Source organism: Podarcis bocagei (genome assembly GCF_964188305.1).
Source record: "Podarcis bocagei genome assembly, chromosome: Z".
NCBI classification, from domain to species: Eukaryota; Metazoa; Chordata; class Lepidosauria; order Squamata; family Lacertidae; genus Podarcis; species Podarcis bocagei.
In genome coordinates, this window is record NC_138140.1 from 19678618 (window position 1) to 19704307 (window position 25690).

The 25690-nt window shown below is 47.2% G+C and overlaps 1 protein-coding gene across 6 annotated transcripts in view; it reads left to right on the top strand.

Annotated features, from left to right (window-relative positions):
• Window positions 1-5079: 5079 nt before the first annotated feature.
• Window positions 5080-25690, top strand: part of SEC16A (SEC16 homolog A, endoplasmic reticulum export factor) — a 39563-nt gene continuing 18952 nt past the window's right edge. For 5 of the 6 annotated variants that reach the window (XM_081178640.1, XM_081178645.1, XM_081178643.1 and 2 more), the window contains exons 1-14: window positions 5948-6096; window positions 10537-14249; window positions 16112-16254; window positions 16871-16959; window positions 18420-18540; window positions 19630-19816; window positions 21270-21432; window positions 21547-21689; window positions 22762-22823; window positions 22930-23068; window positions 23459-23701; window positions 24307-24404; window positions 25097-25178; window positions 25566-25683. In XM_081178640.1, coding sequence (XP_081034766.1) covers window positions 10611-14249; window positions 16112-16254; window positions 16871-16959; window positions 18420-18540; window positions 19630-19816; window positions 21270-21432; window positions 21547-21689; window positions 22762-22823; window positions 22930-23068; window positions 23459-23701; window positions 24307-24404; window positions 25097-25178; window positions 25566-25683 — 5227 coding nt within the window. In that variant the 5' untranslated portion in view covers window positions 5948-6096; window positions 10537-10610. Of the gene's footprint in view, window positions 5183-5947; window positions 6097-10536; window positions 14250-16111; window positions 16255-16870; window positions 16960-18419; window positions 18541-19629; window positions 19817-21269; window positions 21433-21546; window positions 21690-22761; window positions 22824-22929; window positions 23069-23458; window positions 23702-24306; window positions 24405-25096; window positions 25179-25565; window positions 25684-25690 lie in introns of those variants that run through there. The other variant, XM_081178641.1, reaches the window with a different exon arrangement.

Here is a 25690-nt window from a genome sequence, read left to right on the forward strand (position 1 = left end):
ACAACTGTTCCCAGTCAGCAAACATAATGTTATGATCAATATCTTGTGCCCACTTTATCATGGCTGATTTCACTGTCTCATCTTGTGTATTCCATTTCAACAGCAAGTTAAACATTCTTGACAAGTTCTTAGTATTAGGTTCTAACAGTTCTGTTTCTAATTTTGATTTTTCCACCTGGAAGCCTTTACAGATGTGGGACGGACACTGCAGCAAGGAGATGGCTTGTCTACACCCAAGCAAATGTCCATACATTCTGTATACACAAAGCAGCATACATCACAAGACTGCCCATCACTTCACCTAACTAGATGAGGGCATAGGTGGCAAAAACTCAAGTCTTACAGATGGCTTCCCTTTCTGGGCTCAGAGCCCAGCACCCCAAACCCCACAGATAAGGGTAACATCAAAGCAAGCCAATTAGCTTATATCAAAGCAAGTGATATATGAGCTCATTGCTGCAACAGCTACCAATTAATTGTGGGCTTATCTTGACTACCAAGATGGCATTAGCAAATCTTCCAGAACAGTTCACCTTTGGTTCAACACAGGGGCCTATCTAGTCCAACCTCCTGTCTCAAAGCAACCAGCCAAAGGGGATCCTGAAAACACAACAGCACTCCCCTCACCTTTGCAAACTATTCGATCCACCTCTGATATTGGAGGCAGTAAACAGCCATCATGGCTATTAGCCAGCAGTAGTCTCTTCTTCTGCTGTGGATTTGTCCAATCCTCTAAAGCCATCCAAGTTGGTGGCTATTGGTGCCTCCTGTGGGAGCAAGTTCCATAGTTTAGCTCTGGTCATTGATAATAAGAACCTGGCTGCTGGGTCAGGAATAATGTGGTCAGAGGCAATTTTAGGTTAGTGCGATCAGTGTAGCTGCAGTGCTGCAGGGGATGCCACAATAATGCTGCAGAACAGAGTGAGAGAGGTGGCAAGGGCACCATGTTTATTTAGCATTTCACAGGGCACCACTGATAGGGATTCATCCAATCCTGCATCCTGTCCTCACAGTGGACAGACAGGTGCCACAAAAGTAGGGTTGCCATATTTCAATGAGTGAAAAGTTCTTGAGCTTTTTGTTTGTTTGTTTGTTTGTTTGTTTGTTTAAAGAAATCTTAACAAAAGAAAATGAGGTTTTGAGCTGTTTTAACTGAAAATCACCAAAATCTATGCTACCGACATGGGCTGCCATGACATTTCAGCAATTTCCACCCAGGCACTGCTTAAGGGGGCTAGGTCCGGGAAAGGAAAAGGGACCTTCCCGCTGGAGCAGTACCTATTTATCTACTTGAACCTGGACGTGCTTTGGAACTGCTAGGTGGGCAGGAGCAGGGACCGAGCAACGGGAGCTCACCCCGTCGCGGGGATTCGAACCGCCGACCTTCTGATCGGCAAGTCCTAGGCTCTGTGATTTAACCCACAGCGCCACCCGCGTCCCTCTTACTCTGTAGGCAGCATCAAAAAAATCATGCATCCACTGTTTCGTGGGGCTGCAGTGGCACAAAAACATGGTTAAAAAACACGGATCCTTGTGGCTCCTCATGATTTTTGCACTAGATCAGCCCAAAGTCACCATCAGATCAAACATCATCGCCATGGGCACAGCCTGCACCACAAAAAATCGCGGATCCACGGCTTCCTGACCATACCGTGGCCCAAAAATGTGGTTCTGAAGCATGAATCCTCATGGATCCTCATGCTTTTTGCATTGGGCCAGCCCAAACTCACCTTAATGGGATCCTCATAACAGAGGGTCCTGATTGCGCTCGGGACCCAAGAGCTCACCTGACAGGGTTAAAATGGGGGGGGGGAGTAGGAAGTCCTGGCCATTCCCCTGGGATCATGCCAGGCAGTTTTAGCCAATAGCCAGTAGGTGGCGTGATCCCAGGGGCTTTAAAAACAGCAGTGTGATGCAAGTGGGGCATTTGCATGGCTGAACACCCACCCACCCTCCCTAGTTTAGGTAGAGTTGCTTGGCCATGCTTTGGTTTGGGTCACCTGTTTTGGAGCAGGGGCTGGGTAGGAATTTTTTCCATTTGGCAGATTGGCTTTAGCCATTTGGTTTTCACCTACCTCTTAGCAAATCATCACAACTTGTAAGGTGGCGGTTAGGCATTGGATCAGTTGGATTGTGGGGAGGAGAGGTGCGGCCATCACCTGCCCCTCCAGGAACTGGGTATTCTGTTAAAGGAATTTGGGGGTCCTGGATCTTGTCCGAACCCCGGGGTGAGCTTAGGTTGGTCCTCATCAACCTTGCTCCCTCATTTGGTTTACCCCATTGGACGATCACCCTGAGAGCTGGAGTCAGTTATAGTGGGGAGTCAATGCCTAAGTCAATACCACTCACGTGATTGTATTTCAATAAAGTTGTGGCCAAAATTTGCCCCAAAACTTAAACTAATATAAGTGTCCATGTGTAATTTTTTGGGGGGTGGGTCTGGGGCCTCGAGACGCAATCACACATCATGTCCAGGGGCACAGCCTGCACCACAAAAACTCAGATCCACGACTTCCTGGCCACTCCATCGTCCAAAATTGTGGTTCTGAAGCAGGGATCCTCATAGATTCTAACGCTTTTTGCATTGAGCCACCCCAAACTCACTGTCAAATCATACATCATGTCCAGGGGCACAGCCTGCACCACAAAAAACTCAGATCCACGGCTTCCTGGCCATTCTATGGTCCAAAAACGTGGTTTTGAAGCACAGATCCTCAAGGATCGTCACACTTTTTGCAATGAGACACCCCAAACTCCCTGTCAAATCACAAATCATAGCCAGGGGCACAGACTGCACCCAAAAAAAATTCAGATCCACGGCTTCCTGGTCATACCATGGCTCAAAAAACGTGGTTTTGAAGCACGGATCCTCAAGGATCGTCAAACTTTTTGCAATAAGCCACCCCACACTCACCATCAAATCACACATTATAGCCTGGGGCACAGCCTGCACCACATTAAACTCGGATCCATGGCTTCCTGACCACTCCATGGCCCAAAAACGTGGTTTTGAAGCACAGGTCCTCATGGATCCTCATGCTTTTTGCATTGGGCCAACCCAAACTCACCATCAAATCACACATCATGTCCAGGGGCACAGCCTGCAACACAAAACACTCGGATCCACAGCTTCCTGGTCATACCATGGCCCAAAAACCTGGTTTTGAAGCTCAGATCCTCAAGGATCGTCACACTTTTTGCAATGAGCCACCCCAAACTCCCCGTCAAATCACACATCATAGCCTGGGGCACAGCCTGCACCACAAAAAACTCGGATCTACGGCTTCCTGGCCATTCTATGGTCCAAAGACGTGGTTTTGAAGCACGGATCCTCAAGGATAGTCATACTTTTTGCAATGAGCCACCCCAAACTCTTGGAAGACACAAGATCTACCCACTCTGGAAGAATGGCAGATGAAAGTGATGGACTATATGACATTGGCTGAGATGACTGGCAGAATCCGCGATCAGGGAAAAGAGACGGCGGAAGAAGAATGGAAGAAATTTAAATTTTATCTTAAGGACTACTACAAACTTGAGGAATGCTAGAATGTCGAGGTTCTCAGGAAAAAAAAGGGTTACAGTGATATAAGATTGGATTAAAGAAAAGATTAAGACGATAGAGGTTGGAAAGAAATATTTAGAAGTTGCTAAAAAAGTATGGACAATGGGATGCAGAAAGGGGGGGTATGGGGAAGTCCCGGAAAAGAGGTTTATGAAAAAATGTTATGAAATTATACGTGTTTGTATGTCTTTTTGTGTGTTTGTTTGTCTTTAAAAAATTTTGTAAAACCAATAAAAAAATTCTATAAAAAAAACAACAAAACCACGTTTTTGGACCACGGTACGACCAGGAAGCCATGGATCCGAGTTTTTTGTGGAGCAGGCTGTGCCCCCGGGCATGATGTGTGATTTGATGGTGTTTGGGCTGGCCCAATGCAAAAAGTGTGAGGATCCATGAGGAGCCGTGCTTCAAAACCACGTTTTTGTTCTACAGTACGACCAGGAAGCCGTGGATCTGAGTTTTCTGTGGTGCAGTCTGTGCCCCTGGACATGATGTGTGATTTGGCAGTGAGTTTGGGCTGGCCCAATGTGAAAAGCGTGAGAATCCATGAGGATCCGTGCTTCAAAACCACGTTTTTGGGCCACGGTATGGCCAGGAACCTGTAGATGCGTGATTTTTGTGGTGGATGCTGTGCCCATGGCCATGATGTTTGATCTGACTTTGGCCTGATCTAGTGCAAAAATCATGAGGATCCATGAGGATCCGTGTTTTTTAACCATGTTTTTGCGCCCCTGCGTCCCCACGAAACAGTGGATGTGTTGTTTTTTTATGCTGTCTACAGAGTAAGACATAGTCTACAGTATTATGGTGGTTTTATTTAATTCGAATGAAAAAATCATATGAATTCATGAGGATCCGTCTAGATCCGCCTTTTACCTTTTTCCATCAAGAACTATACAACTTTCAGAAGATATCTGAAGGCAGCCTTGTATAGGGAAGCTTTTCATGTCTAATGTTTTATTATGCATTTATATTTGCTGGAAACCGCTCAGAGTGGTTGGGGCAACACAGTCAGATGGGCGGGGTACAAATAATAAATTAATTATTATTATTATTATTATTCAGTGTGGATGCAGATTTGGGTAGCAATTTAGCACAAATGGCTTTAGCCTGCACCCTGACCTTCAAAATATTTCCAGGCATCTTCTTCATGTAAATTAAATTTGGGTTGCAAAACTTTTGCGGAGAAGGGGAAATGATTTTAATTTAAAACTAAATAAAAAGAAACTGTTTGTAATAAAGTGGGGGAGGAATGATCGTCCTTCCCTCCGGGTCTCACAAGCTCAAGAAATGCGTGTAGGGCGAGGGAACTCTGTTCATGCTCAGAGGCACAGTGGCTCTTGGCCAGCCTACTCCACGCACTAAAGATTCCGAGCTGAAAAATCGGGGAACGATTTCAGCTCTTTCCGCCTCCTCTCGCCGGAGAGTTCCGAACTTCCTTAAAGGGATCGCCGCGGCCTCTCCTTTAACTGACTCAGGGATTGGGGGCAGAGGACGGAAACGCCGAGCAACGAATTACTGACGGCGGACGAAACCGTAGAGCTAAGAAAATAAGGAGCAGCATGCCCATCCTTCAGTTCCTGTTTCCTCCCACCGGAACACAAACACAGATGACAGGTAGGCTCTCTGATCCCAACTTCTATGGATTCTGACAGATTCTGACCCACCCAAGAAAGGGCACTTGTACGTTGTTAGCATACCTCTGTCTCGGGAGATCATGAAGGCGTGTGCTTTTGGGAGTTTAAGATAAGCTCTTGAGCTGTTGGAAGGTTACAGCGCCTTATGTGGCTGTAGAGACCGATATGGGAGAGAGATGTTTTGTCGCATCTGCGGCAGATGAAGGCACCCGGTTTCGCTGTTACAGGTGCACCATGGCGATTCTTCTCTCTGTGCTCCTCCTAGCAGTCATTCCTCCTCTGAGCACTGCTGTGGATCCAGGCACTGTGATCATCTGCAAGGGATTCAAGCACGGCGAGGTTGATGTTGCCACCTTCATGTCACGTTTGCAGACATCTTTGTAATGTACATAGCGATTCTCCCCTCCAAAGAATCCTGCGAACTGTAGTTCACCACACCTCAGAGCTACAGTTTTAGCACTTTTAAGCAAGCTGCAATTCCCACGATCCTTTGCGGGGTGGATTGGAAATATGATTTAAATGCAAGGCATTTCAGGCAGCCAAAGTTTCCAGTCCTCGTGGCTCTTAGGGAGCAAAAGCGGCGCGGAGTAAAAAAAGAAGGAAAGAAAAACATTCGCAAGTGAACTCGGAAGTGAAATCGTGCACGAGTCTATAGTCATCCCTTTTCGTAAGTCTACATGCATCTCTACCTTGTGTAGGAGCCGGCCAAAGCGGGGGGCGGGCGGCCGTGATGGCGTCACACGCATGGTTAGGGGCGTACGTGACACGTCTGCGCTGCCGGATGTTCCAAGATGGCGGCGGCATTTGCTGCTTTTGCTTCTGCCTGCCTGTCACTGAGGCACCGTTAAAGCCGGTTGGCGCTGCTTGTGGTACTGCTGAGCGGGTGGTAAGCAGGTGAGTCCCCCCGGGGGTGTCGGGGGCGTAGGAAGGGGAGGGCGGAGTAGGCCGGTGCGGGGATAAAGGTGGAGCCTCCAGGCTCAGCGGCAGTCTACCTGGCAGGCCCTTCCTTTCTCCCACCCTCTCCTCTGTCCGTCGCATGCTATTGTGGTGAAGGAGAAGCTTATAAGGATGAGGAGGAGGCGGCGGTCGCGGGCGGGCTTTCTTCACGAGAAATAAATCAGCCTTTCAGGGCGAGGCTGTGGTTCCTCTTGCATGCACGCAGGAGGGGCCCAAGTTCGGACACCACTCGTCCTGAGTTAAATACGCTGGCATTTTTGTTTAATTCAGCCCTTCTATTCATAACCACGAGGACCCGAAAATTATTCTAAGGGGAGGATGTAGTTTAGTGGTTAGAGCCTGTGATTTGCAGGGACAGGCTCCTATGGTGAGGCTAGGAACGTCCTGTGAGTCTGAGGCTCTCCAGTGCTGCTGCCACTCCATGTTGACAGTGCTGAGCTACATGAGTCAAGTGATGTGACTAGGTAGAAGGTAGATTGGGAAAGGCTTCAGATCACCAGGTAGAACAGTTGCTTTGCATGTAGAAGGTCACAGGTTAAATCCCTAGTGGCAATTCAAGGTAGGCCTGGGAAGGACCCACCTATTTCTGAAACCCCAAACTGTATTACAGCAAGTCGCTTCAGGACACCCATGAGTGTGAGAAGCTATATATAACTTAGAACAGGCTAACCAAAGTTAACTAAGTGGTTTGGGAAAGTTTAAAGGATTTTCACCTGAAGTCTAAAAGAATGTAAACTTGACCTGGCATGAACCTTATAGGAACACTGGGAACAGAGTCTGACCCTTGATCTTTCTAAGTAAGTATTGTCTACACTGATTGGCAGCAGCAATTCTCCAGGGTTTCATGTTCAGAGGCCATTCCTAACCCTATGTGGAGATGCCAGGAACTGAACCTGGCATAAGGCAGGTGTTCTACCACTGAGCCACAGCCTGTCAAGATTTTGACTTCTGCTGCAGGCACCCTCCCCCTTAATAGATAGCTGTGGACTCTGAAGAAGGATATCTGAACATAACTGTGAGACCTGATTTGCACCACTAAGGAAATTTTTGCACAGGAAATATATGGAAATGTCCTGCCAAACACTTGGTCGACTGCGTCAGACCAACACAGCTACCTACCTGAAACTTGTGCAACTCATACTCTTTCCAGTGAGAGATGGCATCACCTGTTGGGTTTCTGCTCATCATACTATAGGAAAAAGAAACAGGTGCTGAGAAAAAGGGAGCCAATCCAGGAGTGCAGTGTAAAAACATCAGGACTGCTTTGTTGGTCTTTATCTTAATCCCACATTCTGAGTCACTCAAAACAATTATTGGCAGTGATAAAAAGGGTGTTTGCCTGTGAGTGTGGTTAAGAGTTGCGGGGGGGGGGGCGTGTTATAGAGTAGGGGATCTCCCTTGCAGACAGAAGGTAAGGTTGGGAGCAGCTCCTATTTGAAATCCTGGAGATTGGTTTAGTGGTCAGATGAGGTGAATAGACAGGTAGCATATTCAGTTTGCCTGGGAATTTCTAGCTGCCCTTTCTTTGAGCCAGGAAACATCCCAGCCTTTTACAACTTGTGGTTAATAACAGCCCTGATTTTGCTTAAAGGGAGATTTTTGGATGAGTTGGCCTGAAGCCAAGGCCTGAAAGTCCAAACGCTCATTTCTAAAATCTCACATTTCTCGACTTCATTCACTATCACAGCCCCACACAGCTAACCAAATGAATTGGTCCAATTAAAGGATATCTCCTGAATCTGATTTGACCTTTGCAACTGTGATTTTCTTGCAGCTTGTGCACTGGGTTTAATTCAAGTATGACACTGAATGAAGTGTTTAACATGCGTTGTAAAGAATAAAATCTTATTTCCTTCAAGCAAATAAGCAAGTCTTTGAAAGCTTTGTAAATATTGCTTTAAAACTTTTTAAGGCGGAACGCGCGTGCGCACACACACACATCAAAAAGCAAACAAACATGGATGTTGTGAACTCCATAAAAAGCAAAAACTAAATCTAGTGGCCTTTCCTGAAGGCATCTGTATCTGCATTGTACTTTATGCAACGGTACCTTACAAATAGGGTAGTATGTTCCATGAAATCCAGAGCCCACCCCCCACCCCCGATGGCGGCCCAGACTCCACCTGAAGGCATCCTCCCCTCCCCTCAATTATTAGTTCCATCGTTCCAGCTTCTCTTGCTGTCAAGCAGCTTCTTCTGCCATTGGACTGGATTTTCTCTCTTCCTAGAAGTTAAACCCATTACTTCTAAGTAATTTAGTCCTGCCCTCTGTGGCAGCAGGGAACAAGTCATTTCCCCCTTCTATATAATGGCCCTTTAGGGGTTTAAAGAGCACTGTAATTCTGTCTAACAGTCTTGTCTTCTGTTGAGTAAACATTCCAAGTTCCTCAAAACTTATTTTTCCATGCTGTTAACTATTTCTCTCATTTAGAAATCTTAAAGGAAGTGAGTGCCCAAAACAGGACCTGGAACTTCAGATCAAGCCTAAGTAGGGCAGAATAAAGTGGAGCTCATCATGTCCAGTGTAGATCAACTGCAGTCATAGAATCATAGAGGAAGGAGCCCTGAGGATCATAGTCGAACCCTCTGCAATGCAGGAATATACAGCTGTCCCATATGGGGATTGGACCTGCAACCTTTATGTTACCAGCACCACGCTCTAACTGACTGAGCTATCCAGGCCAGAATCCTTTCCATCTGCACTGCCACCAAGTCATGCTGTACGTGGGCATTTGATCCACATGTAGTCCCTCCTCCCCACTCAGAACTCTTGATTTGGCACTCTGAATGTCTCCCTTTTAATAAAAATTAAACTAGGTCATACTTAAACAAAATATCCCAGGGGAAGTTTATATTGGAGAAGCTTATCAGAAAGGGTGATGTTATTCTGCCTTTCTTGGAAGATTGTTCAGAGTTGGAGAAATTCCAAGCTCATCTTCAGACACCCTGTGACTCCCATCAAGATCCACTGATCCCATTCTTTTTCATTTTAAAAATGGAGGGAGTTTTGCCTTTCTCTTTGGTTGGAAGGGTTGCCTGTTTTGTTGTGTGCATACCTGTTTGAGGGTGGGGGAGTTCTAAGCAATATCCATTTTTTCTTCTCTGAAATAGGCATTTTGCAGTGATCACAACAACTTCTTAGCTTTCCAGAAAGACTGGGGCCCCCTTGCTTTGGGGTTCTAGGAACACGTACTAGTGCAGTGCATTACAGGATGAAAGATTTTGGTTCTGATCTAAAACCTCAGGGCAGCCATGAAAGTAAGCCTAGGAAAGCCCACTGTCATGTTTGCAAGCTTTCTAGGCTTCACATGCCAAGATTAGTTGTTTGGTACAACACTGTGGCCTAAAATGAGAGGAAGAAAGCAAGGCTTTTCTAAAGTGGGGGAGCATTTTTGTTGTTCAAGCACAATTGAAGCAACCATGATCAGGGATGCTGTGTGTGTGGAGGTCATCCCTCAACATCTGGAGGGCCACTGTTTAGTTTGACCTCTTTTTTCTGATTAATACACCCCACCAAGTTGCTTGCACAGAAACTTTGGGGTGATGAGGAGAGTGCCTGTTTACACATTTGCAGCAGGGCCTCCCTGATTTCAGGACATACCCCCTTGATTCCAGTGAGTTACCAAGCTAGGTGTAAACACTCACTGCAGAGTTGCATTTCCAAAAGGCTGATGTTTAGCAGGGCTTTGCTTATTATGAGACCCTCTTCATTTTAAGAAGTTTCTGTCTTGATAGAGTAGTACTTGAAATTTTTTAGTGGGAGCACCTGGCTATAAGGCATGTGCTTCAATGGACTTCCTTTTCAATGCAGCCTTCTGTGAATGGAGAGCTATGTTCAGATTCTCACAGTAAAAAATTAATTGGCAGCAAATGAAAAATGAACTTAAATAATATATGCAAGTCAGTGATGTGGACGACTTCCTGCTCTGTTTTTGTTTCTCTGTTTTGTTTCTCCAGAACTTGTTGATGTTAACAACTCTTCAAGCATGCTAAAATTGACATGATGAATTTTCTGTGCCTTCCTTCCCCTCCCCTTAATGTCTAATGTGGTAGAATAACCACATTTGTCACATTTTAAAATATTTACAAACATTCCAAAAAAATAATAATTCGTGAGTAAACATTTGCCTTTTTAATTGTGATGAACAAGATGAACAAAAAATCATCTTGCATAGGAAATAACCCTGTATTGGACTTGTTCCTTGAATCCTTTGGATGACAGTATTTTAGTAAACACTCAAAAGAATCACACACACACACACACACACCCATCATAACGGTGACTTCTGGCAATGCTTAGTTCACACTTCTTATGAAGTAGGAAGCCTCTTTAACTCTTTGTCCTCTCTCTCTCTCTCCCCCCCCCCTCCTTTGCAGTGAGTGCATGAAGTGAAGCCAGTTCCACAGCATCTTCCAGTAATTCTCCTGAGCAACTCAGCTGGGAGTCTGTCATGCAGCCTCCACCACAAACCATCCCCACTGGGGCAGGCGGGCCCCCTCCACTGGCAACATCACAGAACATGTATTGGCGAAGCAATCCATTCGGCAAGCGGGCCACCTTGCCAGTCTCTGCAGCCACAGGCCCGGTGCAACCCGTGACAGACCCCTTTGCCTTTGGCAAGCAGGCCCCACAAGGCACCCAGTTTGCTGCCAGCAACAACCCCAGAGGCAATCCACCTGTTGTGCAAGAGTTTTCTCTAGCAGCGTTTCCTCCACATGCAGCAGACAGTCCTCATGGTTTGCTCTCATTTTCCCCAGCAGCGCCTGCCTCTCAACCTGGAGGAAACAGTGCATTTTCGAGTGTGGCAGCCCCCATGCCATTGTTTGCTCCACAAGTCACAAACAGTGCCGAAACGCCTTTGAGCATTGAGCCTGGCAAACGTACCCATAGCCCTCTGGGGCAGCATCATTCCATGGGGATCGCTCTTGAAAATTCTGTCAGCGGGCACCAGGGGTTGGCTCCTATGCCAGACAGGCCTCTGAGCAGGCAGGAGGCTGGTGGGAATCCAAGCAACCCTGTTTCCCTGTCAGCATCTTTGTCTTTCTTCTCTCCTGCCCAGCAAACTGTGCCTCAGTGGAAACCCTCCCAAGGGAGCTCAGGGCCACCTCAGGTCCAGGCTTATTCTTCCTACCCAGAGCCACCATCCCAAAACACCCACTATGCTGTAACTCAGTCTGCTTCTGGTGTTTCCCAGCCAGGTCCCCACATGGAGCCCCATCAGAATTCTCCGCAGCAGCCTCTCGTTCACAATGCTGCTCAGGCCCCATTGACATATGGCGATGTCTCCAGCATGACTTCCAGCCAGAGCTCTGGTCACCATCACACTGCTTGGCAAAACACAGGAGCAGGGTGCCCTTGGCCCGGCCACCTCCCTCAAGAACACTTTTACCTGCAACCTCTTGAAACAACTTACACTCTTGGCAATCCCACCACTCAAGAAAACGACTCCTCAGCTGAACCTCAAGGCGCATCTGAAGCGGCCAGCAGACAGTGTCCGACCAATACTGATTCAGGTACAGTTTCCATGTTTTTCAAAGGAGATGAGGCTGAGAATGAGGAAATCCTTTCATCAGAAGGAGCCGAGCAGGCCAGCAGCAGCGCTGACACTTTTCAACAGACGATGGGCCACACATACTACCAGCCCCTCCACTCGCAGCAGATCCCGGCAGCGTCTTTCTCTCCTATGCAGGCAAGCACAGCTGAGGGCCTGGAAGCTCAGCATCCCTTCAGAGCCACCTGTGAACCACCTGATGCCCAGGCTGGCAAAAGTGCAGCCTTCCTCACTGAAGACAAAGCTAGCCTTGCCGATGCTCGAGGGCCTGTCAGCACGCAGTACGAAAACATTGAGAACCTGGAGTGCGTTCCAAACCAGGAAGTCCTGCCGAGCGAGCCTACAAACCAGAGTCGTTTGTCTCCTGGGGTGGCCCCAGATCCGACCAGGTACACCTCACTTCTAGGCCCATCACTGCCGAAGTCTAGCACCACCAGCCGTCTTGAAAGAGGGCCAAACCTTGAAGCGCCTGATCTGTTGCCTCACCCCATCCGGTCCGACAGTGTCTCCTCCAACTACAGCAGCCTGAGTCAGTGGAGTCTCCCCAGCGCATCTCAGCCACAGGAGCTGGGCACATTTATCCAGCAGGAGAGCGGGAAGCTCCCAGAGGAGGAGGCATCATCGTCTTCCTCCATGGGCTTCTTCAAGCAGATTGATTCCTCCCCTTTGGGAGGGGATGGTAGCAGGCAGAGCCCTGGCAAGAGTTACCACCACAGTGGCCCTCTTTCCCATGCACCCACCCCAAGCCCCCCCAAGCCCATGGGGGTCTTTCAGACGAGCGCCAACAGTTCATTCGAGCCTGTCAGGTCGCATGGGTTGGGGGTCAAGCCCCCTGAGGCCGACCAAGCGAAGATGGTGGCCGAGCTGAGAGAGAGCCTTTCAAGTGCCAAGAAGAGCCAGGCCACCCCAGTCGCCTCACCGGGGAACCTGGAGCAGCCTCCCGATAATCTGGAGACCCTTTTCGTGCCCCGGGACTACCCCTTGCCTCTCACATTGGGGAGTGGTGCTGCAGGGGCTCTGCAACCCAGCGGTGGGTCCTTGGTGGAAAACGTGCAGTCGGTCCCTGAGAAGAAACTGTCAGGCAGGGCCCAGGGAAACAGGAAAAAATGTGAGAGCCCAGCCACTACGCTCTGGGCCCAAAGTGAGGTGCCAAATTTTGGGGGGAATGTGCTGTTGGCCCCGGCTGCTCCAGCAGTGCAGGTGCCGACCAAGCAGGCAGCCCAGGTGCTCCAGCCACCCGAGGAAGGTTTGCCTGGCCAGCAGTCCCTCTCACCAGGGTCCATCCCCCACCCACCATCCCTGGCTGGGAATGTGTCTTCCGAAAACTTGGAAAACCCTCCCAAGCTGGGGGAAGAAGAGGCTCTTCGCTCCCAGGCGAGTTCGGGTTACGCAAGCCTCCTCTCCTCCCCACCTACAGAGGCTCTGCAGAACCAGCCCGTCCTGATTGCCCAGCCGAATCAAAGCTACAGCTTGGCTCAGCCAGTTAATTTCTCCCTCACTGATCAGCTGAGCAAGAGTGAAAGCAGCCACTTGGCAAAAGATCCCGGGGGTGGCAATAAGCCTCTGCTGGGCTTCCACACCAGCAGAAACTCTCATAGTGAAACCATGCCTCTGGGGCAACCCAGACCTGCAGGTCAGGCATCTGTTTCTGCTGCTGCTCTGTCAAATTCTAATTTTTTACAAAATCCCCTCGGCACTTCTGAAATGGCCTCGAATAAACCTTCCCCCTCTCTGATGCACCCAGCCTCCGAAGGCACCTTCAACTTAGCTTCCGAAAGCCAAAAAGCTAGTGTTTCAGAAGGGCTTCCTTCAGACTTGTCTGGCAAGTCTAGGGCTAATGCTTCCAGTGTGACCTCAACCCCTCTGACCCTTGCTACGGGCCCTGTGAACAGCAGTCCCAAGAACTCAGGCAGTCAGGAGCTTCCCAGAGTGCTAGATTTCACGGTAGCAAAGTCCCTGGAGCAAAGCAGCACCACCAGCTGCACCCAGGTGCATAACCAGTCACTCTCCAGTGGGCTGGTGTTTGGTCACCCTGGCCGAGGGGAGAATGAGGTTCAGGATCCACGACACTTCTATCAGCAGGTCACAAAAGATGTGCAGCCTCCGGGTGGCACTTCCCCCCTGCAGCAGCAGCAGGCAGCATCCTCAGGGCAGCCCCATGCTCCGTCCAACCCCCAGGTGCATCCTGGAAGCAGCTCTGCCCAGCAGCCCCCAGGCCAGAGGACTTATGAGGCTGATGGGGGTTTGGCAACCTACGCTCAGGCGTCCATGGAGAGCAAGCCAGTGTCGTCGAGCCAACCTCAGAGTGCTCCGGCTGACACCAGCCAGACTAATGCAGTGACAGTGGCTGGTCAGCCAGCCGGGATCCCCTCTCAGCATGAGCCGCAGCACCCACCGCCTTCTCAGACCCCCTGCCAGACCACCTTCATCCAGCCACAGAACCCTTACTACTACTATGGGCACCCCTACAACAGTTATCCTTCGTACCAGACGCCATACCCTCCAGTGGACCCCAGGACTGCTCACCTTTATTACCAGGTGGGCTCACAGGTTGTTTTTCCTCTGTGCCGTTCTGTGGTTGGCTGTAGGTGGGGTGGTGAGGTGGTAGGGAGGGTGGGTGTGTTAGCGGAAGCCCAGGGGGAAAAGCAATGGCTGGCTTAGTGAAAAGGGGTGGGGGGTGTTGCTTCCACATTGAAAATCTTCCTTTCCCCTTCTCTCAGTTTCCCCTTCTCTCAGTTTCTCTCTTCTGAACAGCTGATGGACAGATGTCAGCTGAGAATCACAGAATTGTAGAATTGGAAGGGACCCCCCCAAGTATCATCTAGTCCAACCCCGCTGCAATGCAGGAATCACAGCTAAATAATTTAGTTATTCATTTATTCATTGAATTAAACTTCTTACTTGCCTTTTTATCATCAGATCCCATGGTGGGTTATTTACAAGCATTAAACAAGAAAAATATCAAAACAATTAAAAGCAGTTCCATATATAGAAACATAGAATTCTACAGTTGCAAGGGACCCCAAGGCTCATCTAGTCCACCCCCTGCAATGCAGGAATCACAGCTGAAGAATCCCTGATGGATGGACATACAACCTGTTTTAAAAACTCCAATGAAGGAAAAAGTTCTGAGAAAGTTCATTCCACATTCTTAACAGCTCTCAGCATCAGAAAATTCTTTCTAATATTTAATCATAACCTCCTGACTTGCAATTTGAAATCATTAATTAGGATCCTCCCCTCCGGAGCGGCAGAAAACAACCTTGCTCCATCTCTCATGTGACTGCCCTTTGAAGATTGGCTCCCACGTTGAAGATGGAACAAGCTTAGAATCATAGTATTGTAGAGTTGGAAGGGACCCTGTGGACCATCTGGTTCAACCTCCTGCATTGCAGAGGAATCTCAACTAAAGCATCTATGCCAGATGGCCACCCAACCTCTGCTTAAACACCTGCAAGGAAGGAGAGTCCACCGCCTCCTGGGGGAGTCCGTTCCCCTGTCAAACAGCTCTTGCTGTCAGAAAGTTCTTCCTGATATTTAGTTGGAATCTCCTTTCTTGTAACTTGAATCCATTGGTTTGGGTCCTCCCCTCCAGAACAGAAGAAAAAAAAGCTTGCTCAATCTTCCATGTGATGTTCCTTCAGATATTTGAAGATGCCTTGGTTTTTGCTGCTCCAGAGGGGGTTGGATGAAATCCTAACTGCAGACTAAGATTCCCCTCTCCTGATGCTTTGAACTAGAACTCTATCCTTGACCAGTTTCTGTGTTAGTTGCTGGGAGCTCTAATGCCAGCATATCTGGAGTGCGGTGGCATGTGGGAAGGTCTAGCTTTGCCTATCATTTGAATGTGGCCAGAGGACTTGGCTGGTTTATGCCGCTCTTTGACTAGAGCCTTCTCCCTGCACCCAGTTTTAATTTGTTTTTGTCTTTTTTACTTTTGGCTATGCTTGCACAACTACCAGTTTCTGGAAACCACAGGAGGGGAGAGTTGCTGTTGTGCTCGGGTCCTGCTTGGGAGCATTTTCCCATTGGGACATCTTTTTTCCCACCATGAGGACAGGAAGCTGGACTGGTTGGGCCTCTTTTAGCCTGACCTGTCAGCCTTGCTGTTACGTTCTTAATTAAAAAGACATTCAGGGTGAAGGGATTTAGAAACTTCAAAAACCAGCAAAGTGGAGGAACATGTGGGTTCCCCCAAACATGTGATACCACATGGCAATTGTTGAAAGAAATGATGGCCTAAACTCCCCATTTCTCCTGATGTCTGAGCCTTTATTCTTTCCTAAGCTTCTCTAGTTAGCAGTTGGCAAAAGGTCAGCTGGGAGAGGAAGGGGATCTAGATGTGGTGGACTTCGGCTCTTGAGCTTTCTGTTGAGTAATATATAACCTCTTGCCTCTAGGAGCATCCATACAGCCGATACGATCCTGCCTCCCAGCACTATGACACCACGGCACCCAGTAGGAACGCTAGGAGCTATCATCAGGGGGAGCCAGAACGCCCCAGCTCCCGAGCAAGCCACACCTCTGATGAACCCTCCTCCAGGTGTGCAGTCCTTGAAAGCGGTGTGGGGTGTGTGTGTGTGTGTGTGTGTGTGCACCCCCTTCTGAAAGACACTTTAGCCAACCCTTACCCCATCCAGAAGTTTCATGTTCATTTTTAAAAATAAAAATACTTCTATATTGCTTTTCATAAATAAATAAAATCAGAGCAGTTTACGACAATTGTGCATCAAACCATGAAGACAAGCACCATATAAAAAAAGTAAACGTAAATCTGCTAACTATCGTGGAAAGATGTATTCTTAATTGCCTGTGTAAGCCTGATGGAATATGAGCATTTAAAAGTTGACATAGAAGGCATCCGCCTGAACCTTTATTTGCAGAATAAATTTATGGCTGCTGCAGTGTGAAACTACAAAGGCCTGTTGTGTCCTGGCTTTACCAAGCAATCTGGTGCTTGTGAAGTGGTTCTAAAGCATCAGGAAGAACAAAGTAAATGGGAAGCCATCAGTTAAATTTTAGCAAGAAACAACCAGTTAAGAGCTTCAAGTTGTGTGATATCACACTCTGCAGTTCAGTTGTGAGCTGATGGGCGTGGATCTCTTCGATGATTGATGTTTAAAACAAATAAAACAACCCCCTCTTCCTTCCTCTTGCAGGCAGGGATATCCTGAAGATTACTACAACACCAAAGGCGGATGGAATGATTACTACTCGGACTATTATGTAAATCCCTATGATTATGGAGGTAGGGAATATCAGTGGGTTGCTGGTTTTTTGTTTTTTTTGTCCTTCAGTAAAACACATTTTATAACCATTGCTTCATCTTATAGTTAACCTAAATCTAGTATTATATTCTCCCTTTTCCACTGAGGACCCTTATAACGTTTGCAGAGTTTCAAAGATGGAGGCAAGCAGCAGGTTTATAGGGACGATTTTGTACTGGAGAAGAGCATGGTTGAATAGGAATATTGGAAGATGCATCACATTGAGTCAGATCATTGTTCCATGTAGCTCAGTCATGTCTGCACTGACTGGCAGCGGCTCTCCAGGTTTTCAGGCAGGGAGTTTTTGCCAGCCCTACCTGGAGGTGCCCCTAGAGATTGAACCTGGGACCTCCTGCATGCGAACCAGATGCTCAGCCACTGAGCTTTGTGGCCTTTCCTTTAAAAATAAAGTAAAATCTTAGTCACATCATGGCTGTGAATAAAGACCTTGGGCAAGAATCTTGTGTGGGTGGTTACAGACCAGATACAGGTGTACCTTAGAGGAAATGGATTTTGTAGATCCATTTCAATAGGGTTTAGGCCCAGTTTTGGCACAGAAACTACTTTGGTTGCCCTGTCACTCATTGTGCTCATGAAGCTAGTAAGGGAGCTACTGATGCTAATTTCAAGCTACCAAGTGAAGTTCTTCTTTGAACCTTTTATACTTCACTGACCTGGAAAAGTGTTTTTAAGATTTGTGAATAATTAATTTGTAAATCTACAGTGGCAGTTTTCTCATTCATGATAAAAGCTAATCCCTAGGTGTGGAATTGTATGTCAGTGATGAAATTGGCAACTTACAAGTTTGAGGAGGAAAAAACCAAGCAGCATTGGTTGTAAGAAAATGGATTTGTATGTTTTGGAATGATGCATAGCAATGCCCCCATTTGCCTTGCTGAGGATGTTTTAATTTTATTATATATTTTGAGATGGCTTTGTTTTGAAATTCCCAGGCTGTAGCCTTATGGATGCTGACTTGGGAGTAAACCCTGTTGAACTCCCTGAGTGCCTCCTTTGCTTTAGGTGGAAATGCAGGGTGTGCATGTCCCAGTAAATGAGCTCAGAGGTTTAGTACCTTGCATGGGATCTGGCTAAAAAATAATCTCAAACCTAAAAATAACATTTTCTGGAGAGAGAAAGAGGGCACTTCTTTGATGGCAAACTCCATCCTCTTCAAAACCTGACCCCATTAGTTTTCAGAGGGGACATTCCAGTTCTATTCTTAATTATAGCTGAAACAGCCTCAAGTTCACACAACTCTCTTACACACACCTTGTATAATAAATAGCGGGGATGCCATTTTTAAATTTTGACACGCCTGGATTTTCATATAGAATGCTAGCATGTGCTCTCTGTTTCTGGCAAGTCTTAAAATGTGGCTTGAAATGGTTGTGTGACGCTCCTGGGATGACTGATTCTCTCCTGCCTTTGTCTTCCTAAGGTCCAAGCCGTTACCCATACGACGCCAGGTACAGAGACCCCAGTGTTTACGACCAGAGGTACTGGGATTACCCAGAACAGCACCCTTACCAAAAGAGAGAGGCCTATCCCTACACAAACAGGTTTGTGAACCTCTGGATGTCTGAAATGGTCTTGATGGGTGTTTCTCAAAGCACCAAGTGCACCTCCCACCCCCAGAGGATTGAAGCTCGTGAAGCAGCAGGATCACATTCTGGGCATCACATTTGAATAGAAAAGCCCCTCCTTGGCAGGGAACTTCCTCTGTCAGAATTCTGCTGCCCTTGTGGGGCCTGGCCATGACAGCAGTGGCAGAAACAGCTAAGGTTCTCCTGGCTTCTGAGCCTGCATGCAGTCTGAAAGGACTGCATGTCCAAAGGACTGGCAGAGGCTGGAGAACTTCAAGTGGATTGAGGTGTCTATCTGTCCTTTAGCTGTGATTTTCACATTATATGTGATTCCTGCATTTCAGATGGATTGGACTAAATGACTCTTTGAGCCCCTTCCAGTTCTACAGCTCTATGATTTTGCAGACTTTAAAATCTCCCTGTAATAGTGTGGAATACAGGTGACATCCACACCACACACTTAAAGCACTACAGTATAATGGTGTTTTTAAATGTATGGTGTAGATGGGACCTAACCACATTCACACCATACATTGAAAACAATATGACACCACTTTAAAAAGTCATAGCTAAGAAGTGTAGTTAAGGGTTCTGAGAGTTGTTACAAAACCCCTATTCCCCTCACAAAGCCACAATTCCTAGAGTTCACTCAGAAGGAGATTGATTGTTGAAACATTGAGAATTCTAGCTGTGGGAGGGGAATGGGAGGGGGCAATCTCCCCACAACTCTCAGTACCCTGTACAAATTACAGCTCCCAGGATGCTTTGGGGAAAGAAGCCTTGAGTGTTTGAAGCAGTATAGCACTGTGAACGTGGCCTCAATTTTACAGTGGAAATTAGGCTTTGAAGGGCCCTGTTGCAGGTCTGCACCAAGTAGGCAGAGCTCAGCAGTCGCACCAGCAGGGCCTTTGAGGGTTAACAAGGCACTCTTGTGGGCCCCTGGCCCTTAAATCAGGCTCACTGGCAGCCTGTGCAGTACTTTCAGGACCCCTCAGTTTGGAGCTTCCCCACAATCCCAAGGCCTCCCTTGCACTTTCTTTTGTGTTTTGTTTCCATGCCTTGCAGCCACGACCAGTACGAGGAGCACTGGCAGTATGACCCCCGTTTCACCGCCAGTTTTGATGACCTAGAGCCTCGCCGGAACCTCTATGGGGACGAGTTTGACCGACACAGTGTTCACAGCGAACAGTCTGGCCACAGCCTGCGCAGCTCCCACAGCCGGCGGAGCAGCTTCAGCTCACGCTCCCAGCAGGTAAGACTTTGGCCTGTCTCTGGAGAATCACCTGGCAGCACGAAAGAACCCCCAGCGCTGCAGTCTGGGTTCCCCCCTCCCCCTGCACTAGCTGTGCCTCAGCTGGGTCTCGCTGATTTCTCTCTCCACCTCCACCACCAAAAGAAACTGTCCCAGGATTGTTGTTATTGTATTTATTTATATCCCACCTTCTTCCCTGACAGAGACTCAAGGTGGCTTAAGGATAAAATAAGAACAGCTAGAAACCTATGTGGGAGGTGGAGAAAATAATTTAAGAAGCAAGTAAACATTAGTAAATTTATTGAATATTTAAAGAAGAATTGTAAAGAGGTCAAGACACTAGCAGGATTGACATAATATCTCCAATGTATAATGGTACTAATTTGAGAATGATGTGTGTGAGGGAAAGAGGATAAATATACCAGTTGTGGGGAGGGAGGGGGGTCGCGACTCGGCAGAGTCAAAGGAAATGTATGGTGCTATTACAATTTGTTGGAAAAGAATATGTAAGGAAAACAATAAAAATTCACTTGGCAAAAAAGAAGCAAGTAAACATTAACAGAAACACACACGCATATATATGATTTATTAAGGCCTACAAATAATTACAAGATGTCACGGCACCAGCTCTTTTCTTAATAAAGAGATGATGATGATGATGATGATACTGATACTATTAATACTATTAATACTATTCTTATTGATGTTTAATGTTTTATATCTTGCTTTTCTCAGAAGTTGGGATTCAAGGCTTCCAAAGTTTAAAAACATCATTGTAAAATATAAAGTAATAAAAGGATACTAGTTAAAAACAATACAGTGGACACTCGGGGTTCGAATGTGATCCGTTCGGGGTGCACGTTCGCAACCTGCAGTGTTCGCAACCCGCATCTGCACACGCGCAGGTTGAGATTCAGCGTTTATGCGCATGTACAGCTGCCGAAACCCGGAAGTAACCCGTTCCTGTACTTCTGGGTTTCGGCGGTCCGCAACCCAAAAAAACACAACCTGAAGCGGCTGTAACCCGAGGTATGACTGTACATCAAAACACATTTAAAACCAGCAGTTAAAAGCTGAGTTGGCTCCGACAGCAGCCCAGTGGTTAGCACCAGCTGCACCTTAATCTTCCAAAGGCCTGTCTGTACAGGGAAGTCTCAGCCTGGCAGCAGAATTATAGGAAGGAGGGAGCCATCCTGACCTCTCTTGGGAGGGAATATCCTCAGGGAGCAGCTGAAGAAACTTCACTCTCTCTCACGTCACCCCCAACCATTCTTCTGATGTGGATGGCACTTAGAAGGTGCTCGACTGAGGATATTAGAACCTGGGCAGGTCCTTGTGGTTTATTAGGACAACCTGGGCTCTCACTTGAAGGGCCGTGAGTAGCTTGTACCTTGCCATTTCCTCTGCTCAAACTCTGGCCCTTAAGCACTTCTTCCTTATGTTTCCCTTCCAGAGCCAGCTGTATCGAAGCAACCATGACCTGACAGCTGGCACCTATGAAGCGAATCACCAACCAGTCCCACTCCACACAGAGTATTCCTATGACCACTTTGGCGAGCAGTCCCCTTTCATGGACAGCTATGCAACTCAGGCTGCATGGATGACTGTGGAACAAGGTAGCACCTGGGCGGCTTCTTGGGTTTTATGCATTCAGTAAGGTGCAAACAGAGAGCCGACACCTGCCAGACGTTTGTTCTTAACCTGCCTGCCTGTTTCCTTCCCCATCGCAGCCCCTTCAAGGCCTCTGCCACCTGAGAAATTTTCAGTGCCCCACGTCTGCTGCAGGTTCGGTCCTGGGGGCTACCTGATCAAGGTCCTATCGAACCTGCCTTCAGAGGGGCAGCCAGCTTTGGTTGAGATCCACAGCATGGAGGTAAGGGAGGGGAAGGCCTGCCTCAGCCGTGCTCCACCCAGGACTCTGTGTCTTGCTATTGTTAATGCTACAGAATCGCTCACTGCCTTACCAAGTTTGCAGGCTAAACCATCCTGTATAAAACATTGCTCTATTCATTTATTTGTTGCATTTATATCCCACCTTTCCTTCAAGGAGCTCAAATATGAGGCCTAAAGTGGTGGAATGAACAAATTATTTAGTTGGTGCAAAAAAGTTAAAATGGAGCTTTGTTGGAAGAGCTTCTATTTATTTGTTGAACTTGACTAATTAAGACTCCTTTTAAACAGACAGAATAGAGGAGGAGGCTTTCTAGGAAGCTTCCGGTTCATGCCCAGCTTTCATTGCTGTCCTTGCTGGTCACACACTTGAAGTGCCAGGTGATCTGGGACAAATGTATTTAATAATAATAATAATAATTAATAATGCTTAATAATACTTAATGTGTGTAAATGGCCAGCTCATTTTTAAAAAAAATCATGATGATATGCAATGAAACAAAGCTTGCCATTAATTTCACTAAGCCTTCTAAAATATTTATCCCATTGCTTTTCTATATGTGATGTGGTTGTAAACTGTACTTTATATTAATAATTGTGTGTGTGTGTGTGTGTGTGTGTGTGTGTACACACAATTGTTTTCATGGTTTTTATTTGTAGTTACCTGTTTTATATATGTCCTTATATTGAAAATCACTTTGGCTTGCCTCATGAAATAATAATAATTATTATTAGTATTTACCATGACATTTGTCACTTCAGGGGTATATTTTAGAACCCACCATATTTCTGTGATTGTAAGCTGTTTTAAACTGGTTTTCATACTGTGTTTTAGTGTTGTAATCTTGCCTGGGACCTTTGATTGATGAAGGGGTAATACATTACTATTGTTGTTATTATTAATAGTTATGTCCCCGTGAATTCAGCAGAGCCCATTCCCCCATTGCTGAGTTCCCTAACTGGTGAGTTCAGCAGGGTCTAGTTAGTGCTGCCTTCAGTGTAATGAGAGGCATCACAGACCCTGTCCATGATGCTTCCCTCTGCTTGCCTTGCAGATGGTGATGCAGCGCTCTTTGGAGCAGGAGGAGATGAGAGCCTTCCCTGGCCCCCTCACCAAGTACGTGAAGCACTTGCCTTTTGTCACGTCGGAGGTTGCTCCGAGCTGCCTCCCTTGGAGGCCTAGTTCCCTGCCTCACCACTGCTTTCTCTTCTCCTCCTTATAGAGAAGAGACTCACAAAGTGGACGTTATCAATTTTGCCCAGAACCAAGCCACCCGGTGTTTTCAGAACGACACTCTGATCGACAAAGAGTCTGCCCGGCTCCTCTGGGACTTCATCATTCTCCTGTGCAGACAGAATGGGGTAAGAGTTCTGGGCTTCCTGCTAAATATCTGAACCTGTGAAATGCTTAATATCCTGCAGATTAATCCTTCCACTTCTTTGTTCTTTCAGTTTTATGGGATGGTTGCAGTGATGTACAGGGAAAGGCACGCCATCCCACCTTGAGCTTTGAAAGAATGCCTGAATGTAGAGCTAAAGAATGATAATCACTCTTTGGGTATAGTCTACCAAACAGTTAACTTTACTAAACAAACCAAAAGTCACATGTGGCTGAGAACTCAACTCCTGCAGTTTCTGGGCTAAGGGGGACCAGCTAGATGTTTCTCTCCCCACCCCCTTGCCAGCTTGTGGGATATCTCCGTCCAAGCTGCCCTTTTGAAAGTGTGTTGCTGTCCACTGCTTTCCTTGCAGACAGTGGTGGGTACAGACCTTGCTGAGCTCCTGCTGCAGGATCATCGCACAGTGTGGCTCCCAGGGAAATCGCCCAATGAAGCAAACCTGATTGACTTCACGAACGAGGCCCTGGAGCAGGCAGAGGAGGAGTCTGGAGAAGCCCAGCTATCCTTCCTCTCAGACAGCCTCATTGCCACCATTGGCAACCTCGAGAAGGAGACAGACCGGTTCCGGGAGCTCTTGCTCTATGGCCGCAAGAAGGTAATGGGCTAGGGATGGCTTATTTCCTTCTTTCTTACATGACAATAATACGTATGTGTGTGTGTAAAATTTTAGTGCTGTTACTGAACCAAAGGTGGCAAAAACAGAGAACTACGACTCCCAATTCTGGAGATACTTTAATCTTCATTATAATAGTCATTTCCACCTTACAATGGCAGACATTTCTGTAAAAGGAAGGGAGAAAGTGGTTAGCATGGCATTAGTGCAAACTGTTGGGGACTGGTCCTGTTTTGTTTTGCGTTTGTTGTGGTGATGATGTCCCACCAACTCTCCAGCAAAAGTGTCCTTGTGTATTCTTCTTCTTTGCCAGTCATAGCTTGCATGTTGGGTTTTCAGTGATGGCAATACACCACACCCTTCTATACCAAGATGTTGAAGTAGTCCTTTTAAGGTCTTTCTAGAATCTGGCAGTGACCCTAGGTGCTGACACCAAAAGAAATCTGATTAAAGGTTTCTCAGTCAAATGCTGGTTTCTTCCTGAGCATGTGTTGGAGTGAGGAGGAGAGCTATGGGTGCTGAGCCCACCCCAGGGGAGATCCATGCCCAGCTTGACATTTTTCTGTCCCCCCTCTCTCTCGCACCAGGACGCTCTGGAATCAGCCATGAAACACGGGCTCTGGGGCCACGCTTTGCTGCTGGCCAGCAAGATGGACAGTAGGGCTCACGCAAGAGTGATGACCAGGTAAGAGATACCTACTTCCATGTGCACTCCCAGCCCTCTTTCCAGTGAACTTCAATACATTTTTAAAACTCTACTGCCGTCACCTGGTTACCCACACCTGTTCTTTACTCATCTCTTGCCTGGAGTAAGCCAATAAATGCACTTACCACAATGGGTACATGTTCTCTCTCCACTATCAGAGGCAATATGCCTCTGAATACCAGTTTCTGGAAATCATAGGTGGGGAGAATTGCTGCTGTTTCCTCAGGTCCTGCTTGCAGGCTTCCCATCGCGGACATCTGCTTGGCCACCATAAGAGGGCTGGACTATACAGACCATTGGCCCAGTCTAGCAGACTTCTTATGGGTGGCTTTAAAAGGGGATTCACCAAATCGAAGGAGGAGAAGGCTATCAGTGGCTACTAGCCACAATGGCGTTGTTCTGCCTCCACTGCCAGAAGCAGTATGCCTCTGAATACCAGTTGCTAGAAACCACAAGTGGGAAGAGTTGATGTTGTGTTCAGGTTCTGCATTTGGGCTTCCCATTGGAGCATCATGTTGGTTGCTGTTGGACCGGCATGCTGGACTTGATGGGTTCCCTTTGCTTGATCCAACTGCTGCTGCAGGGCTCTTCTTATGCCTTCAAAGTGCCATTGGACTCTCTTAATGTCTCCTTGGAAAGACCCCTGACTTTGTGTGTTCTTGGCTTGTCAGGTTCGCCAACAGCCTCCCAATCAACGACCCCCTGCAGACTGTCTACCAGCTCATGTCCGGGAGGATGCCCGCAGCATCCACAGTGAGTTCTGAGTGAGAGCCTGCCTTGTCCCTGCCCATTAGAGGAGGCCACAATTCCTCATTGGGCAAAGAGCTTTCAGTTTTGTGCGTGCTTAAACAGGAATGCACTGTTATGTGCTCCCTTAGCAGCCATGCAGTTTGTGAATTTGTAGTTATTTATTCCTCAGACTTGCAGTGGCTGATCTTATTTTATATCTTTATGCCTCCATTCACATTAGTCCCAAGGCAGTGTGCAAAACAATTGTAAAAGCAAAACAGTAAAATCACAGTACAGTGTTGTTGTTTTTAATGCAGAAGCAAACTGAAAGGCAGAGGTAAAGACTTAGCAGTGTACTGGAAAATTCATTTATCCTGTATTTCTCTCCCTGCCACCCCCCCCCCCTTCTAGTGCTGTGGAGATGAGAAATGGGGAGACTGGAGACCCCACTTAGCAATGGTCCTTTCCAACCTGACAAATAACATGGAGGTGGAGCACAGGACGATCACCACCATGGGCGACACGCTTGGTAAACC